This window comes from Bombus terrestris, chromosome 15 (genome assembly GCF_910591885.1).
Source record: "Bombus terrestris chromosome 15, iyBomTerr1.2, whole genome shotgun sequence".
Classification (NCBI taxonomy): domain Eukaryota; kingdom Metazoa; phylum Arthropoda; class Insecta; order Hymenoptera; family Apidae; genus Bombus; species Bombus terrestris.
Window position 1 is genome coordinate 3,016,173 of NC_063283.1, and position 12,758 is coordinate 3,028,930.

Consider the following 12,758-nt stretch of genomic DNA (forward strand, 5'->3'; position numbering starts at 1 on the left):
TTTTTTAAATTTCATCTCGATCGATCGATTAAACTTCATCGACGTTGATTGTACACGCATCGAAGCAAATATTTGTAAATCGAACACTTTGATCCGTAGCTCTCCTGGCGGCTGGCGGGCATAATTCAGACGTCGAGGTATCTGCAAGCGATGAAAATTCTGAACGGTACCGCGGCCCCGGAACAGACGACGCCGGAGTTGGAAGAATGCGTGAAGCGACAGCTGGCGACTTCCGGTGCACGAACCGGTTCCCGCGAGGTCGCGGAACAGGTGGTCAACCAGCTGGAAAGAACTCTGTACGACTTTCCGTGTCTACAGGGATGCGTAGAGGTCAAGAACTACGCCGATGCTTGTTCCAGTTTGGCCTGGGCCTGTCTGGCGCGTGTCACGCCTTTGGTCCTCGACGTGGCTCAAGCTTTGGAATTCAGACGAGACATTCATCTGAGGCATCACGCCTCTCCGGATCCAAATGGTACGAGAATTAAGACAGTTTTGTGGCCCGGTTTGAGGGAAGGCTGTCAAGGACCCTGCCTTCACAAGGCGGTTGTCCTTACTTCTTAACATTAACACGTTTTTACCAGTATGTCGATTTCGGCTGACTTTTCCAGTCACGCGAATCGCCTTACTTTAAATCGAGATATACGTAAAATACGTAAGTATACTGGCCATAAGTATTACGTACTTATTACAATTATTATGCAAAACTCTAACGAATTTTATTTTATTCGATATTTTATATTATAAAGCATAAGGTACGATGATAAAGAATGAATTATTTATAATAAAACAGCGGAAGGCACTCGATCTAGGGTACCCAATATCGCCAAGTGTCAAAATACTTACGTCCATTAAGAAGTCTAACTTCTGCTGTGAGACACATGCGGTTGCAACTAGATGGTTATGCAAATGCAATATTGTTACTTATGTGTGATAAATATCAACTGGATTGCATGACTGGATCGCGTATTAATCCATTGAAAACCAGGTACAGTGAAATAGTACACGATATATAGAAGTCGAAGAACAAAATAAATATAAAGTAACTACGTTCAAGAAGCAAAGAATGTAATGTTAAAATTAACGTTAAGAAAAGACGGAAGAAAGGTGCAAATGTGATACTATGGTCAATTATCATCGTCACCTTTATACAAACTGGCTTCAAAAAGTATCTGCGCACCATTCTATATATCGTAACATTTATCTATGTAGTAGAATTCATTAAGTTCAAGTGTATTATATTGTATTAACGTTGGTTCTTAATGGATTAAAGTATGTTAGGCATATAACGTCATATAAGCAACGTCCTTTGAGATACGTGCGGTTAAGGAATTCTTGCTGGGAAATTCAATTGAAAACGCGTCAACTTCTACGATCCTGCTTCGAATCGAAAGAGAAAGAAGTTGATTTTTAAGTGGAAAGATAAAGTAAAATATGATAAATAGATAAACGGATAGAATCAGAAAGTAAGTTAGAGTCGTGGAGATCATGAAGAGGAAATGCAGACGACGTGGAGTGGGATGTACGCCACTGGCTGCTCCAATTTCCACGCGTGCCTCGTCGCAGTCTTGAATTTCCCAAGGGGAACTGGAATTACATTTATACTCCGTCTTATGTAACAGAAACGCGTCGCACTCTTTACCCTCTAGCGAGATAGGGTTTTAGCGTTAGCGGCGTGATGAGATTCTTTAATGCCACACGATCTCGCGCACGGTGCTCTCGTTGCTAAACAAGTCACAGTTGTTTGCACGATCGAAGATTCTTCATGGGAATCTTGCAAATAGAAACGAATACCAATTACCTACGCGCGTTTTGATCACTTTAACGCTATTCGATCTATTAGAGACGAATGATTTATTAAAGATATTGTAAACCCAATATTTCATTTGTAATTTCCTTTTGGTCAGTTCACATTAATAAAGTCTATTAATCTTTCACATTGTAATTATAAAAAGAAATTTCTAGAATTTACTCAATATCTTTTTCGTTACTATTTCTTCTTTTATCTAGATTCTGCGATTACACGCGTTTTAAAGAAATTGAACTATTATATAAATTAGTTTCTCTTGTTGTGCTTTCGATTTGCGTAATAGCGTCTACAATGTATATATTATTTTAATACGTTGTTTGTACCTTGATAAAACAATAACTTACTTTATATTACGTTGATAAAACAATAACTTACGGTTTCTAATAAATTGTTAATTAACGTTGTATTTACGCAACTTTTGGACATTTCTTTATTGCTTGCTCTTAATGGATTAACCGCTACCAACCTTTTTCAATAGCGACTTCAATTGATTAAAATGGAGAATCTACTACGGAATAATGCATTGAGAGCAAAAATGGATTAACTTCAATGTTCAACAAACTGAATAATTTTCTGTGTAAATTACAGTCCGAATATTTTTTGAGTGCTAATGTAAACAACGCAGTTTGTTCCAGCGACTTATTTATTTAAAAATGTCTTTACAAATTGTTTAAAATGTCGCCCTACTAAATCACTAACAGTTATCTCATCCTCCACGTCCTACTTCTCATATCCCACATTTTATATCGTGCATCCCACAACCATTCTCCATACCTAATAAGGTAAGTACACTCATAAGTTGAAACTTTCCATGCTATTCTACACACTCATCCTGTATCATATATTCACTATCCTATATGTATTATCCAAAACCCATTCTATAATTCACATTTCTATTCCATACTCCATACTCCATACTTCATACATCTTATCTCACATCCTATATCATGCATCCTGCAACCAATACTTCATTCTCCATACCTAATAAGGTAAGTACACTCATAAGCTGAAACTTTCCATGCTATTATACACACTTATCCTGTATCACTATCCCATATGTATTATCCAAAACCCATTCTATAATTCACATTTCTATTCCATACTCCATACTCCATACTTCATACATCTTATCTCACATCCTATATCATGCATCCTGCAACCAATACTTCATTCTCCATACCTAATAAGGTAAGTACACTCATAAGCTGAAACTTTCCATGCTATTATACACACTTATCCTGTATCACTATCCCATATGCATTATCCTAAACCCATTCCATAGCTCACATTTCTATCCCATATTCCATACTTCATACATCTTATCTCACATCCTATATCATACATCCTGCAACCAATACTTCATTATTCATACCTAATAAGGTAAGTACACTCATAAACTGAAACTTTCCATGCTATTATACACACTTATTCTGTATCACTATCCCATATGCATTATCCTAAACCCATTCCATAGCTCACATTTCTATCCCATATTCCATACTTCATACATCTTATCTCACATCCTATATCATACATCCTGCAACCAATACTTCATTCTTCATACCTAATAAGGTAAGTACACTCATAAGTAGCAAGTTATGATATACATACATACTCTATACCCCACATACGACATATCATTTTCCACAAAGAAAAATTATCCTCACAAAATGAAATCGAGTTCCCACAAATTATCCACAAAACGAAATTCATTTCCCACAAATTTCTCACAAAACCCACAAGAAATTGACACTTTCCACGAGCGAAATTTGCCAGCTCACAAAATGAAGTTCGTTGCCTACAATTTCCCACAAAAGCCCGTAAAAAATTGACACTTCCCACAAACGAAGTTTATCATGCAGCAGTTAGGTGTCACAGTGTTAATGAAATTTCAAAACGTTTCCTATAAAACGTCCGATATTACATATTCATAAAAATTTGTTATGATAAGTGTTCGAATATCTTTACGAACCACTCTACGAGTATGTTTCAATTCAAAACTCAAACTTACATCCAGAAGAAACGTGGCTTTGTCAATGTTGTCGATGGGTCCATAAATAATTACACTTCGCGCGAAAATATCTGTCGCGCACTTCGACATCGAGCCGTGTTACTTCCACCGAGAATCAGAAGTTACCAGGAAACTGTCCGCAAAACTTTTCTCGCGACAGATGCTCCACCTTCGAAAGAAATCGTAACTGCCCTGGGGTATCGCTGAGATTTCGTATTAGACGAGGAATAGTAGCCACAGATGCTTTGGAAATATCGATGTATCAAGTCGGTAGCAGGCAGACACATGGTGAAACTTGTCGGTTCTTGGACTTTCGAATTCTTTACACGAACGCGCTGCGATATCTTCCCCTCGTCGTTGATATAATGCGGAGGAAACTCGAGGAAAAATGTCTCTCTTGCGATCCTCTTCGCGTAGGACAGTCCATTTTTTTGCGAGAGTAATCAGATCATATAAGCGCTTTAAATCTCGCGATAAATCATTTCGTGAGTGGTTATACGTCGAGCATAGTAATTCTGGGCGTAGTTAATCCATTAAAAACCGCATAATGAAGTAAATGTAAAAATTACGTATAAGGAATATTATCGAAGAATGTTCAACGGTACAGAGCTATGCAAATCGATACAACGATCAATTGTTGGAACATCACTAATGAATATACGTATAATAACGTGGATCCTTCGTAAAGATGATTGAAAAATAAAAATTTTAAATGCAAGAAATTGTTGCATTTTTATACTCGCAAACTTGGCATTATTTTTGATGCAATAAATTCGTCAAAAATAAGCAGTCTTTTCTCGACGAAAAGACGAGAAAAATGTTACTCGAACAGCGTGAGTTCGGATAGTCAAACTTGTATTATACTTCGATTTATTCAAAAAGATTCTAGGATGTAACAGGAAGATTAAATAGAAATAGAAAAATGGAATTCAATAAGGTAAATTGACAGAAGATGCGTTTTAAATGAAAACTTGCGTTAACGCAAACGTTTGCCTTTAGTGGGTTAATGCGCTTAAATGAATACGCCCGGTCTCGTATAAGAAAGTTAATGCTTTTGTCTTTTAACGAATATCGCCATTGCTTAAACTTAAGCTGTATTGGATTAGCGTTTAACGATCACCTAATTCGATGTCCATAAGTATTTGAAACTATCACATTATCGCGAATAAAACTCTTTGATCTAATCTTGGCCTACCATCTTATCTCGGTAAAACATATATAGTTAGTGGATAGTGATGAAAACGATAGTTGATATTAATTCGTATAAATAAAAGAAAAAAGGCGTAATTGAACGAAAAGTAATTCTGTGCAGATGCCTAAGTTCAGTGATTTTAAAACAATTTCGAAACACCGCGAGTATATATTTTTATACGTTTATGTGCACTTCGGGAAACCATTCATTATAAATAAATACAGATATTGTGTACTTTAGTTTTCGTTCCACGGGAATTTTGTTTTAATATCGTTATTCTGTAATAATACCATTGAAACGTTATTTGTAATCATTGCAAATAATAATTTCATACAGTCAATAATTTTAATTACATTTGTTTAACGTTATCGAGTTCTGAAATAAGAAATATTGTACTTTCTCTCTCTCTCTCTCTCTTTCTCTCTCCGCCGTGAAATTGCAATAATAAGAGTAAAGTAATTTCCTTCGATTGTTCTAAGGATTAAATTTAATAGAACATTTATAATCTTAATTATGACAAGGATTACAGAATTAACGGCAGAGAGTCGTCTTTTCTGTTTTAACTAGCCTGCGGATTTTCATGCAAATGCATACTTTTATAAACCTAATTAAACAAATGGGATCTACGTATAAATTTACCTCGTTCGCTGAATATTATAAAAAATATTATACTTTGGATATCGTCGCACGTTATGTGCATCGTTGAAATTTGAAACTTCCTATGAATTTATAAAATCGTTATAGAAATCCGCGATCTAATTATAACTTCGGAAACGTAATAAAAATATAAATCTTTCGATTGTATTGCGGCAAATGTCTAAATACTTATGGACGGTGGTATACTTTGTCCTCCATTCTAATACTAAAAACCGGAAACGATCCTAGCGATTAAGAGTTACGTAAGAAAGTTTCGTTTGAAACACGATTAGCACGAAACAGAAGGCAGTCCGGAGAAATATACGGTGGCCCTAAAAGTCGGCGATTAATGCGACGATTAACGCCGAGCTGCGATAAATTCTTAACGAGCCTGCAAGCACGTACAATAAGTTCTCGAACAAATACGAGGCCCCGTGCGTTTCAAACGTTTCGAAATTATCCTGAGCAAACTCGCAAGGAATGCGAGCTAATTCGTTTAAGGCGCAGCGTAGTTATCCTTTAACAGATTGGCTGCCACGGTGGTTATCACGGACTCGCGTACTTTTCTGAACTTTTTAAAACCATTAAAATAAGATAAATCTCACGGAGCGAAAAATATTCAACAACTCGAATGACTTACAACGTTGTTAGAGAGAAGGCGTGCAAATGCAATAATTAATAACAATTTTGGAAAAAGTGCAATGTCACGGTGCAGTAGGCGAGTCGTTCAGAAGCCACACTGATCGATGTCTTTTTAAATTTATATTGGAATTTACCATTATTTGTCATCGGTTTCTTCGATAAATGCTTATCGAAGTTAATCTCATGGAAGCTTATGGAAGCTTAAGTTAAGCTTATGGAAGTTAATCATTTGTTTCCTAAAAATTGTATATTAATCGTTCGCTTAAGTAATGAAATAAAAAAATTAATAAAAAGTGGAGTTGTCGTATTTTAATCTATCAAGGCTCCTAGAATAAAATATATCAAATTCGCGTGACAGTCAACGCGTTAAGCGTATAGTATCGAAATAACCGACTCGATCGCAGCTGTCAGGTTGCATTCCGGCGAGTTAACGCGTGTACTTGAAACCGTGGTATACGGAGAGAGCCGAGGTTAAAGTACCGTAACGACTAGTCTCTCAGATTTCCAAGGTTTATTATAAATCTCATTTTCTATATACATTATTCATACATGGTTTCGATCTTTCCTGTTTGTGTTCTCGCTTAATGTAACATGTAGAAAAGTGCATGGAGTGATTACGTGTTTGGCCCTGATGAATTTTAACAGTTGCACTCGAAGTATGAGCATATGAATTTCTACGTAGAAGATGAACGTGCCTCTGTTATTCGATCAAATAATGTCATGGAGAGCAGTTTGAAAAATACGTCATACGTATCTATCTATGTATTTCTGTGTATTTACCGTACATGTAATGGTAAAAAGTGAACTTTACGGCTTTGGTCGAAACACTCGACAGTCTCGTACTCGCAACACGTAATAACGCGAGCTCTGTCGAGTCTCGAGTATTTACATCGAATTTAATAAACTTTTGATCTCAAATGTTTCGCATTGTTCCATCTACATAACAATCGACGATCAATTGTTCAACAAAGAACAGTACCGAGCACGCTTCACGGACAGCGACGAGCTGTGGAATCGCACGCGATTTCCTTCCAAATCGTTTCGAATCCTTCGTAATATAAGTCAATATACTGCTACTTTTTAAATAAAATAACGTGCGTTGTATTTATCTTTCGCAAGAAGTTCACATTGTATCGAGTCATCGCTCTAGAAAATAAAATTAATATTTAATTAATTATGAAGCTAGAGAAATGACACTTTCGAAGATCGAAACAGGTCCAAATTTCCAAAATCTTGACTTATATGACTACTATGACTTTCGATCCACCGAATGAAGACCACACAGGGAAAATGTAGTAGATCTATGTTCCTTGATTTTCTGATTTTTATCCCACTTAGTGGCATAAAAATGTATTTTGATATGGAATACTTAAAAATGGAAATAATCTGATAGAAGATGTAAGCACTTTGAAACTAGGTGATAAATCCATGATGTTTCGTAATACACGAATAATATTGATTTAGCTGTTGTATCTTTTACATGTTCCATGATACCTTTTACATGTTCAAGAGAAGAACGCATTTAATTCCAAAATCAAATGCAAAAGTAAATCTTCATATAGAATCGATCGAAAATAGATCGAGTCCCAAAATTGTTCCATAAAAGGAAGGAATTACGTGACTTATGATGTTTTCGATTGTGGCCTTCATAGAGAAATTTATTCGACGTCGATTGACAAATCTAATATTTTTAAATATTTTTAGCTTCATCGCTGAACATGACAAGCGCTGTCCATAAAATACGAGCTATCTCGTAACAATGATTTATCCTATATAAATATGTAAAATTACCACTACGATCTCGTTAGTTTGAGATTTTCGTGAATTCCGCGATAAAAATTATGTAAGCTCTAGAATTGCTTCGACAAACGGACGTACAGGGTAAACGTAATTTATACAATACCCTCAAGTTTCAAATTGACTTAGTTACCTCGTTCATCGAAACGTAAACTTATTCCTCCTAAAAAATGTATTCTCTGATGCTAATCGACTTACGTCTACACTGTGAGAAAATATAATTTATAACGTCAAAAAGTAAAACAATTTGTTGCATCGAATCTCTTATAATATGTAAACTGAGGCGGACGAAACAGACAAAAAAAAAAAAAAAAAAAAGGAAATCACAATTTATTTTTCCGTTGACTCGCGAACAATGTTATCTTGTACATAAACGAGAATCGATCGATGCGATCAAACTAACGCACGCGAACGATATATAGCATATTCGAAAAATATATCTTATCCATTGTATGATTATATACCGTAATACCGTGAATTTCCTATTCGATGAAATAGCTTTTTCAAGTGACGAGAAGGGGGATTCTACCATTACATATTTCCTATAATTACATTCTGTTGTTTGTATAAAATATACTCGACCGCTAGTTACAAATATAAGACTTAATAATATACACATAATATATATAGTCAAAGTTTAAAAGGTTATTCATTAAGAACGCGATGTCTTTTCATGAGCCTCTGAAGTGTAGAATTGCACGGTCTATTATACGTAACTCGTATGAAGAGTAAAAATGCTTTAGAGAAACTATGGTGCGATAAATATATTTCCGTAAAAAGGAAGAAGAACAAACATAGAAACAGATACGAATAAATGAAAAAAAATGTTCTCTTTACGCTATTAAAGAAAAATAATTCAGCGTTGTAACTCGATAATATGTTAACGCATGTATGTACCTAGTATGTTTGTGAAGACGCATGGGATGGCACGAATCGCTGCCTTCGCGTGAAAAGATATATAAAACTCTTTTTCATCAATGGTGCGATTCGATGATCATTTACATGATAGCACACCATTTTTTGTTACCTTCGTTTGCTGGTTTACTATTCTCGTTCAGTTCCAATCTACCAGTCTTAAATTTCAAGTCGGAAACCGGGGTGGAGACTTGTATAGGCTTGCGTAACCCTTTCAATAAACTGATAGGGCTATGTAACAAGCTGTTCTCAGATTCAGTTTTCTGCTTTTTCATAGAATTCCAGTCTTCGGCGTCAAGTTTTCGTTTTCTTTCGGTCGAACTACCATTTGTGGTAGAAAGAGTGTCAGATAAATCGGTACTATAACGAAGAATCTTAAAATCCATTGTATCGTCCTGCGGCAACGATGCGCTCGACGTATTGACGAACATCGAATCGCTCGGCGAGTACCTGTACTCGCGCAAAGTCACGTGACGCATTCTGCTGAGAGAACGCCGACCAGAAATGCTTCTCAGCGTCTTCCCGAAGGACATATCCTTCGGCGGCTGGCTCGACATACTGTGACTAGCGTTACTCGTGTCGAATAACTTCGAATTCTCTTTCAAACAATCGTTCAACTTAATCTGCACGTCCTTCAACATTATCGAAGGATCGTACGAAACGAACGATATATTCTTGCTGATGCTTTCCTCAGCTACTTCCATTTCCTTTTCCTTTTCCTTCTCGATATCATTCTGTGATAAAATTTCAGATGCTTCAGATATTTCCGACGTTGTGAATTCTATAACATCTGCCGAATTACTTTCCGTGTCGGTTTGAGATTCGCTTTGAAAGTCTTCCTTCTCGTGTATATCGTCTTTTGACATCTCCTGTTCAGGAGGGCATTTTTCATCGTTTTCCTTTTTTAAATCTACATTGTCTGCCTTTTCTGCAATTGTGTTTTCAATATTATTTTCTATTTCAAAATGTAAATTTAGATTGTTCTCCTGGCAATCTTCTTGATTTTTATCAGAATCGCTTGCTTCCTTCTGGCATTCCAATTGCTCCTTCTCAACCACTACTTCTGCGTCTTCCAAATCATCCTGTGTTTTCAACACTGAACTGGATTCGGAAGGAGTATGACTAACATACTCCTTATCAGATTCCTCTGTATCTTTAGAACTATCATTTTTAGTATATTCTATCTGTACAATTGGATTTAGCTTTGGATCTGCTTCTTCTGATTCTGGCTGCATCTTTACAGAGTTTGATTCTTCACTTTGTTGTGGAACAACTGATTTTTTTTCCTTAGAACTTCCAGCTGTTTTATCCGGATTTCCCGTTCCCTGTTTTGCAGAACGTTCTAATTCAACTTTCATTGGCTCCTGAATTTTGCTCTATAACAAACATAATATTCCACATATTTAGCAAATGAGTAAACATTTGAAGATTTTTAAATGATTAAAAATTAGAAGATTAATGATAAAGCTTAAAATGATATTAGATATAAAGAAATAATGTTAGATATAAGATAGTAGAATATAAAGAAGATAAGAAATGATTAAACTCACTTTAAAGTTTTTCCTTTGATTATGTGGTACTCTCTTTATTAAGGTATTCAATTTAGATCTGAAATAAAAGTATTGCAATGTTCAAAATCATTAGAAAAGAATTATACGGATATTTATAATCAATCTCCACAGAGCAAGAAATTCTGGAGGTGATGAGAGGTACTGATCCAAAAAAAAAAAAACTTGACAAAGCAGCTAAACCAAAGTTTCTCCCCTGCATCTATTTAACAAACCTTAGACCTATACGTTTTCGCTTATTTGCCCATTTATTCCCAATTATTTACTAGTTTATAGTCATACAACACATATTTCATCAATTTTCTTAATAAATTTGTTCGCAATTTGTGTATTTTAATTTACATACGTAAATCAACTGATTGTGAGAGTTGGGAACTTCGAAAAAATATATGAGAAAATATAAAAAGTCTCAATCTATGAAACGTTTGCAAAATATCAATATTTATCTTCTGACAAAATTGAGTAACACTTGTCTCGGATATTTCAAAGAAAAAAAAAATACGTAGCATCAAAGAAAGATTATCCACAGGCGGCAGTGTGTCCGGCAACGTGTGTAGAAGACGATCAGAAAAAGATTTGTTGTACTCAAGACGCGTTTAACTCGAATAACTCGAATGAGACAGAATGAGAAAAAAGAGGTACTAACAAGCGAGAAGACTAAACAGAGAAACTATGGATAAACTTGCTGTTCGCTGGGCTGATTGGTTTTACAAACCTGTTCGAAATCTTGGATTTGCGCTGTCTCTTGCGCAAGCTAGTTTCAGAAGGATTTGGCGGCGCGGTCGTTGCCTTCAGTCTCCGACTGTACAAATTCCTCTCATCGCCCCCAGGTGTCGCCTTCTTTGGCGTCTTACCCATAATGTTAGCGTACGTTTACGTCTTGGCTATTTAACTCGTTTAATCTTTCCACGCCCTTTTTCGTAGGTCTACCCTCACCCACGTAAATGCAACAAGCCCCCGTCACTTAGTTACGGAAGACCGAGTTTATCTAACTGCGCCTTTACTTTGCCTTTTACTTACAGATATATATCTCGATCGTTTTTTTTCTCTGTTTCTGTGTCTTTAGTTTTGTTCCCCGTTCACTTATAACATTACGTACTTGAGTATAGAATATTCTTCGGAAAGCACATCGCAAGACGCAATAATATATCGTAACTTAATAATTAGCGTACATGGTTCACACAGACGCCATGTAATACGCCGCTTGATTTCGAGATCGCGTAAATGTACGCGCCAAGATCACGTCGAAACAGCCACCTCGGCAACTCATACAAATTTATCGCTAGTTTTCGAGTCACTATCGCTCTGGAACTTCTTAATTGGATTAAGATATTTTACGTAACTGATCCAGCGGAGATACGTATTCAGAGGAAAGTGTCAACGCCGTACGCTAACCATACACGTGCCACACTCACGACCGGCTACTTTATTCCTTACTTCGATACTAGCGGTAAATTCCGTTGACAAATAACGCAATCCGACACGAGTATGGCGCAGCGCTGCTGTCGTTTGCCGCGTTGGTCCCGTTTTATATAAAACATGCACTCGAATGAAGGATTAAACATATTTCTAGCACACGACATGGCAAAGTTATATTTCATGAAGTTCTACGTAGTATATGTCGTAATTTATGAGTTAAAATTAATCGATTGATATATAATATGTAATATGTTTTTCTATATTTATATATTATATTATATATAGTTCAGAATATTGAATATTATTTTATAATATGTTAAAAAAACACTAATTTAAAATTCACTAACTATACTTACTATAAAAACATATCATGTAAATAGTAGACGGTAAAAACTAATACACGTAAATAGAAAAATGGTATAATATTAAGAGAAAGTTTGTGTAATAATATAATATATATAATGTTTATAATTACTGTTCTCCAACTTTAAATACATAAATATGTAAATAAGGAAAAACAAAGACTATATAAATCATAAAGTACGACTTGATAATAGGATAAAATTAACTATGTTTACTTATTTCAAATGTTCATTGATATTTGATTATTAGGCTGTGGATGTTCATGCATTTATTTTTTTATCAAATGATTTAAAAAGTGAAACTTAAACAAGGATTTGTTTCGTGCAATAAATAAAATATTTGTACCTTTTAAATTTCCATAAATGCAGAAATATTTAGTCTATCCGAAGATAAACAAATTTTATTTTC

At 35.4% G+C, this 12,758-nt stretch overlaps 2 protein-coding genes across 8 annotated transcripts in view; one reads left to right on the top strand and one right to left on the bottom strand.

Moving 5' to 3' along the window:
• The window catches only part of LOC100645423, an 83,028-nt gene extending 80,517 nt beyond the window's left edge, over positions 1-2,511 (top strand). For all 5 annotated transcript variants that reach the window (XM_048412393.1, XM_048412395.1, XM_020867090.2 and 2 more), the window contains one exon: positions 100-2,511. In XM_048412393.1, the coding sequence (XP_048268350.1) occupies positions 100-561 (462 nt within the window). In that variant the 3' untranslated portion in view covers positions 562-2,511. The remainder of the gene's footprint in view (positions 1-99) is intronic.
• A 4,273-nt stretch (positions 2,512-6,784) lies between these two features.
• Positions 6,785-12,057, bottom strand: LOC100642706 (general transcriptional corepressor trfA). Of its 3 annotated transcripts, none has more exons than XM_048412401.1 (3): positions 11,589-12,057; positions 10,551-10,608; positions 6,785-10,376 (listed from the first exon to the last, which is right to left on the bottom strand). In XM_048412401.1, exon 3 carries the CDS (start codon positions 10,356-10,358, stop codon positions 9,084-9,086), a length of 1,275 nt encoding a protein of 424 aa, XP_048268358.1. In that variant the 5' UTR covers positions 10,359-10,376; positions 10,551-10,608; positions 11,589-12,057; the 3' UTR covers positions 6,785-9,083. The 3 variants fall into 3 exon arrangements, with proteins under 3 accessions (XP_048268358.1, XP_048268357.1, XP_012172217.2); XM_048412400.1 differs by having other exon boundaries at positions 11,423-12,057; XM_012316827.3 differs by having other exon boundaries at positions 11,284-12,057.
• Positions 12,058-12,758: the final 701 nt, after the last annotated feature.

Bases quoted from the DNA above. Each gene is read 5' to 3' on its own strand.
- LOC100642706 (XM_012316827.3), bottom strand. From the start codon at position 11,426: ATGGGTAAGACGCCAAAGAAGGCGACACCTGGGGGCGATGAGAGGAAT. The intron at 10,609-11,283 runs GTTTGTAAAACC...CTTTTATTTCAG, and splicing joins AAATCCAAGATTTCGAACAG to ATCTAAATTGAATACCTTAA. The intron at 10,377-10,550 runs GTGAGTTTAATC...TGTTTGTTATAG, and splicing joins ATCAAAGGAAAAACTTTAAA to AGCAAAATTCAGGAGCCAAT.